Source organism: Lemur catta, chromosome 14, assembly GCF_020740605.2.
Source record: "Lemur catta isolate mLemCat1 chromosome 14, mLemCat1.pri, whole genome shotgun sequence".
Taxonomy (NCBI): Eukaryota; Metazoa; Chordata; class Mammalia; order Primates; family Lemuridae; genus Lemur; species Lemur catta.
Genome location: NC_059141.1, coordinates 30,136,075 through 30,143,247, shown reverse-complemented (window position 1 = coordinate 30,143,247; position 7,173 = coordinate 30,136,075). Strand labels below are relative to the sequence as shown.

Below are 7,173 nucleotides of genomic sequence, written 5' to 3'. Positions count from 1 at the left end.
GCAGCATGGCGTATCACACATGATAAAATTAACTGCTCTCTCTTGACATCTCTCAGTGCATGTGCACAATAATAGAAGCAAACATTCTGGGACTCTCGTCCTCAAGATCTTACAGAATGGATTTATATACACACAAAAACAAATATATTACAACACATCCAAAATAATTCACATCTGTTTTTTTTTTAAGAAGCATTTTGACTTCAAAGGAAATTAAAACAGCAAGACAAAAATAGGCAAGAGATAGATTGCTACTTCTACGTGCAAGGTACTGGATTCTTGCATTGAGAATCCTATGTCAGGTCTCACTTCGAACATCACATCAAAAAAGTGTGGCAGAAAATTGAGTCACCTTCAATATGAAGGATGTGAGTTGTGTACACCGACAACACTCTCAAAGATACAAGAGTATACAAAGAGGAATGCCAGCGTACAGAGTGGACCTTCTCATGAGGCCATTCAGATTTTTGGGTTAAGCAACTACAGTTTTCTGATTTAATCAAGGCACTTGCAATGAGCTATCTGACATGACATGGAGTCCCTATGTGTTGTTAACCACTGATGATGGCATGGTTTTTGTTAGCAGGATTCTACACCAAGAACCCAAACATGATGTCTTGATCACAAAATCACTTATAACATTAGGACTGCAGAACCAGATTTGCTTAAACCTTCCCCAAATCATGACTTTTGGTAGATCACACTTGAACAGAAAGGCTTCATGTAAGATCTTGATTCTCCAGAGTTACAATTCATCTTCACCCAATACCACCCAATACCCTTAAAAGGTTATTTGGCTTTTCGCTTCAAGAATACATAGATCTTTTTCCTCTCTACAGATTGTTTCCCCAGGATAGAACCATAAAACCAACTTAAAAACACAAAATAACCTTACATTTTCTCACCAACAAGTAAGTGTCAGACCTCCTGCTCCTACTCTGACTTCAGCTTCAGAGCCCTTTGTGTATACTTTTCACACATTCCTCGTACCATTAACACAGCTTTCCATCACCATCAGCTGTCCTTGCTCAACTTTCCCTTGCCCAACCTGAAAGCTCATGAACGGAGAGGGAAGGAGGAAGGGCACTGAAGAGGTATCACCTTTATTAAAACAGTTCCCAGGCTGTTACTTGATCCTCCAAAGCAAAATTGGGCAGCAGCATCTCTACAGACCCCAACACTAAATTCTCGAGTGGCTTTCTTTTCTGTAGCCAGGTCTCAAAAGCTCCAATCTAAACCTACTGATGGAAAGTAGCAAAGATTGCCTAATATTGAGCAATACAGACCTAGAATTGCATGGGGAATATGACAGGTCAAGACCAATCACTATGTTGCTTAATTCATCGATAAGAGGCCAAGTTCTCCATTCTCCCCCAGCTCTGCCACTCTGGGAAGAGCCCACTAGCCAGCCTGGGACTGCCAAAGATTGGTGACTCTAACTCTGTCTTAGGGGATGCCTGGTGGAATGTGCAGTCCTGGGTTGCCGTCTGCGTCTGCACCCCATCAGGTTTCCACTGTACATGGACAATTCTATAATTCTGACCATCGTTGTTGTCCCAGAAGACTTGCCCATTCGCATGATAAGAAATGCAGAACTCAATTTTCTCCTCAGTTGGAATGACAGGGGGTAAGTCAATGGCAAATGAGAAGGTGTCACTATCTGAGCCACCATATACATTTTTCATGTAAACACAGTCCACATCGGTGTAGCTTTTCCAAGTATCGAAAGTGATACGGATCTGAACCTTCTTCTCAAAGCTCATGTTTTTGACTTTCACAGTCCCTGTCACGATTCGCTCTTGCAAAGAGCAGTTCTCCAGACAGACAAAGTTCTTCTGAAAGTGGTTCCGGAAACTTAAGTAATCAGATGAAGGTTGAGGGAAATCTAAAATGAGATTTTTCTCCTCATGGAGTTTTAAGCCAGAGGAGATACTGTTAATGTCCAAAAGATCAAACTGGAGATCCCATGCTGGTTCTTCTGGCAGGTCGGAGAAGACGTGGATGGCAGTGAGAGAGAGACCCTTGGAGTCGGCAAACACAACCCGTTTCTTGGCTTGGTTCTGTGAGCAGTTCCAGTCGTTCTGCGATTTGGCTTCCTGTTTCACGTTGAGACATGATTTCAGAGGCTTTAATTTATTCACAATTTGTCTTCGTTGGAAGTCATCATAAGGGCCCAGGAAACTCTTCAGAGGTGGCGAGTGAGCCAAGCAAAGCCTCATGGCCACATCTACTGGCATGACTGAACTTGTCAAAGGACGTGGATCTAAAACCTGGATCATTCTGAAATGCAAAAGGAATAGGGATTATCACCTGGATCTGAAGCGCTCTTCCCCAGTCCCAAATACATATGTCCTATTTTTGTACCAAGTGAATTATATATAGCCAGTGCAGTATCAGGGAGATGCTATCATATGTAATAAAAGAGAACAGTATTAGGTAACCAGATCTTCATTCTGTGTCTACCCTTGGCTGGCTACAGGGCTGTATGTTAACCGCTTAAAACACTTTGGTGGATGGGGGGCAGGTCGCAGTTTCCCCATCTGAGAAATCAAAGGTTGGATGTGATAATGTCTAAATACAGCCCTAAGAATCATTTGCTCTGTTCTGAACTAGTGTCTCTCAAACCTATCGGGTCACCATGGGCTAGGGAATTAGTTTGTTTGTTTGTTTGTTTGTTTGTTTGTTTTAATTCAGATTCCTAGAACTTGGAGCCACTGAGGCAGGACCTCTGGGACTGGATATGTTCTTAGAGCTGCCCAAGTGATTCTAATGACCAGTCAGGTTCAGGAGCCATAGTTCCAGAACCTCTGATTCCTCTGGCTGCTTTTGCTTTTTTTGCTGTTAAATTGATTACACTTCTCTGGAAAGGCAATCCACTTAAAAAGGGGCAAAAAAAAGCAACAAAAATTCTCCTGGAACAATTTTGAGAGTGATAAGGCTAGAAGGAATGGAAGTCAGAGAATTATCTTTGCACTTTAACTAGTGTGCTCTTCCTCATTTTTCCCAAAAAAATTCATGCACTTGAAGAAAAACTTTGTATACTCTATATTTCATATAAAAAGATGCCCATGACAAGTCCACATTTAAGTGGAAAAACCAAATACCTGAAAATTGGAATGCTTTTTAATATGTAGTACATATATGAACATATAAATATTGAAAAAGTCTATAGAAAATACACCAAAAAGTTAATAATGATCTCTGGGTGATAGGATTATAGGTGATCTATTTTTGTTTTGCTTCAGTATTTTTTGGTATTTTTATGTTTTGGCAATGGACATTTATAAGAAGGACAATAAAACTATTTCAAACTTAAAACATAACCATGCTCTTCAATATTAAAACAAGAAGCATCCTTCATTACATATTGCCAAGTTTATGGAATTAGGATTTTTTTCCCCTATCTTAGCCTTGCAGATAAGAGGTGTGTGTATACTGTACATGCCATTCTCAACCTGGCTATAGTAACTTCACAGCACCTCTAAGGACATAGGCAAGTGGTCATTATCACAAAACGGATAATAAAGAACACTCACACAATTTACTTTATTAGCTTTGGGGTTTTTCTGGGAGACCTACAAACTTAGAACAAACAAATGAAAGCTAAAGCTATATTTGTGGGCCTAATAATAGTTAACAAGCAGGATTTTTAGAGAAGTCTTCTGCTAAGTTATGTCTGGAGACGCTATTTAAAGTAGTTTTATGGGAGGTTTTTTTACCTTTTGCATTTATAGAAAGACTGTTTTAGTATTGGGTGATTTCCCTGGAACTTTAAGTCCTGGACAAGAGTTAACAATAACAGTTTGCTCAAACTCTGAAACTGAATTTGCTATGGCAAACCGTGATAAGAAAGAATGAATGCAAATTCATTCACCCTGTAATTTCTCGCCCCCAACCCCCAAGCGAAACTAGCTAACCATCAATGTCAGAGCGCTGTTGTCACAAGTTAAGCCACCAGAGTCTTTGGGACATTTGTTCAGGATCAAAAGATAACAGTCGCATCCTTGAGGGAATCCGAACTAAAGCTGACTCACGTTGAGACACTTTCTGGTTTAAGATGCCGATCAGCAAGATAGGCTGTACCTAAGAAACAGAGCGCAAATTCCCACACCTCCAAGGCCTCCTGGTCGCCAGATTCAACTCAGCAGTCAGCCAACCTGCCCTCCCCAGGGGTCTCCATGTGCAGAGGGGACAGAGCTAAAACGCCCCCAGCTTGCCCGCAGCTGCAGCGAACCTACCTGGCGCAGCTCATGAGGCGGAGAGGCGGCGGCACACCGTGAGCGCCAGCACCGGCTGTCTGCGCAAGTTCGCACCCGGTCCGGCCGTCCCCGCTCGGCGGTGGCTCGGGCGGATTGCGGGGCTGGCGCCGAGCGGCCGCTTATCTGGCTGCCCACCACGTGAACAGATCCCCCTGGACCAATCGCCGGGCCTCGGGCCCGATGGCGCCACCAACCAGCGCCCAGCTGGGGCGCGAGCCCTCGCCCCGGGTACGTGATCACCACGCGGCTGGGCGTGCGGGTGGCGCGAGCTGGGAGCGCCAGGAAGGGTCGGGGACGCCGCGGCCAGCTGGACCGAGCCGCGTAACGCGAGCGCTGGGCTAGGGGGCCCGCAGGCGCGCCCCGCCTGGAGCGGGAGCAAGGCAGGGGGCCGGCTCACACCGGCTTGGGGCGTGTTCGCTTGGGGAGAGTTGAATCATAACACAGAAGTTGTGGCGCACTCAATACAAATGTATATATTATTTGAAATGTTTCTATTGTTCATTGCTTGGTGTCTCCGCGCACCCTTTCCCTCACCTTAGCCTGCGCAATCCCAGATGGGCTGCATGTTTTAGGTTGGGGGGGACGCACAAATGCACCACACAGTAGACAACGACTGCCAAGAATTACCAACTTCTCTAACAAACGTCAGGAAAGCATGTGAGCACCATAAAACAATGAAGTGGCACTTAATTAAAAGGCGCTTTGCATTTCCCTGGAAGGAAAATGAAAGCTAGTAAATGCAATGGCCTCTTTCACTCACATGGTCTGTCAGAGCCAGTAGTCAACCCAAACCCTTGAGTCAGTTCTGACTCCCTTTGGCAGTGATGTGGAAATCAAAATGTTAAAACATCACGCTATATTTCATCAGCCTCCTGAGCCAGTTGCTTTCACTGAGATTTTGTCATTTTGTTTAGTTTGAGGAATTTTTAGAACGTCGTTTACAACCATAAAATTAAATTTCTAAGTCAAGTATAAATTATTTTTATAAAACCCACATCATAGTTTTGCTCTAACTTAAATATCCGTTAGCCAATTACAAGGTACAAAAATCCCTATGTCTTTTAAATAATTGCCAACTGTTAAATAATGGTTAAAGTGCAGTAAAGAAAAAGAATATGCAGAATATCACTGGGAAAGATACTTCGTGCTTGGGCTTTATTTTTAAAATGCAACATCCAACTAATGGCAGGTCTTCCAGCCCCTCAGCTCAACTAGCTGAAAGTTCTTTGGGTTTAACATTTGCTGTTAATAGATACATGAATCTAGGCACGTTCTAAACTCAACTTCCCCACGTGCAAAATGGAGATAGTAGTGTTCTTAGGATGAAATAAGATTGTGCACATGAGCACACTCAGCCCAATGCCCAGTGCGTGTGTTCAATCCATGTTACTTCTCTGGTCCACGCTTGATCCTTCTGTGTTAGTTTTTACTCTGTCACCTCAGGACACCTGGTACTTGAGCTAAAACATTGGTAATAGCCACAGTTTATTGAGCATTTCCTCTGTGCCAAACACTGTTCTAAGTGTTTCATGTGTATTATCTATTTAATTCTCACAACCCTATGCGATATATCCTATTATTAATCCCATTTTAAAGAAAAGAAAACTGAGGCACTGAGTGGTCAAGAAACCTGCCCAGGATCTCACACATAGAGCCGACATTAGAACCTGGCTAATGCCAGGGCACTAACCACTGCACCATACCGTCTTCCTTTAATTACCCATCAACGATTAGAATGACAGAGTTGGAAGGTGCCTTAGTATCAAAGGCATCAAACTCTTCATTTTGCAGATAAGGAATCTAAAACTTAGGCTGAGCTCCTTGCTGGGGGTGGTTAGGTCAGACCCAAAACTAGAACCCTGGGTAGTCTTTTCTTCTACCTGTAATCATATATTGAGCTAAAAATATAAATAAATAAATATTACCAGTTAAAGTTATGGAGAAACAAAAATAATAAGAATTTATGGTGATCCCATTGAGAGGGAAGATGTGCATATATAGAAAATAGAATATACTCTAATAAAATGTTAACTGTTTATTCTGGGGTGGTGAGATTATGAGTAATTAAAAATGTCTTTGTTGTTTTGCTGCTCTGTATCTTTTAATTTTTCTACCATGAACATGGATGACTTCTGTAATTAAGAAATAATTTATAAAGAGTTTTAAAACTTTCAGATTCAACTAGCATATATAGCCTACCTGCCAGGTGCCAAGAACCGTGTTGGGAGGTTTCACATTCGCCATTTACTCACTGTCCTTTTGAGGTTGCATTTGTTTCCATTCATACTGCTTTCTCTCCTGCCCCCTGGTGTTGACTAACGCCATAAACGTCACTCTGTCTATTTCAACTCCTTCAAATGGAAGATTTGGAGAAACTAGTGCTCTCTCCTAAAAGCAATCTGCATTCAATAAACCTCTAAACTGGATGATCAGGGCCCTCCCTCTGTCTCCTTCCTGGATTTTACTGCCCTTCATTATGGTTTGAGAAGCCCCAGAATGGAATCAGTGTTCTTAGCTTGGGGTTGCGTCAATGAAGGGGGTGGACCAGGAATTGTGGGGCGTTTTATTATTATTCGTGGGATTTCCAGCTGTGGTTTGGCAGTGCCCAAGCATTGCTTTTTCCTACCCATCTTAACAATAAATATATCAACAGGAGATTATTGAGCTGAGCAGTGTTTCCAGCGCCGTGCCAGAGGTTACAAACACTCACAAACCATGGTTCTTTGACCTTGAGGATGTTACAATCTTTATTACAGAAAACCAAACTCATGAAATACCCAGAGGACATGTTAAGGAGCTACTAAGGGGCTGACAATTGTGTGGCTTACACAAGTGGGTCTCTTACAGCATTTGTTCAGCATGTTACCAGGGAGCTGCCTCAGTGGGAAAAAACACCCCAGGGAGTGCCCAGGTT

The 7,173-nt window shown here is 42.8% G+C and overlaps 1 protein-coding gene across 1 annotated transcript; it reads right to left on the bottom strand.

Annotated features, from left to right (window-relative positions):
- Window positions 1-426: 426 nt before the first annotated feature.
- On the bottom strand, window positions 427-4,378 carry PPP1R3C (protein phosphatase 1 regulatory subunit 3C). Its single transcript, XM_045567819.1, has 2 exons — window positions 4,239-4,378; window positions 427-2,280 (listed from the first exon to the last, which is right to left on the bottom strand). Exons 1-2 carry the CDS (start codon window positions 4,250-4,252, stop codon window positions 1,341-1,343), a joined length of 954 nt encoding a protein of 317 aa, XP_045423775.1. The 5' UTR covers window positions 4,253-4,378; the 3' UTR covers window positions 427-1,340.
- Window positions 4,379-7,173: the final 2,795 nt, after the last annotated feature.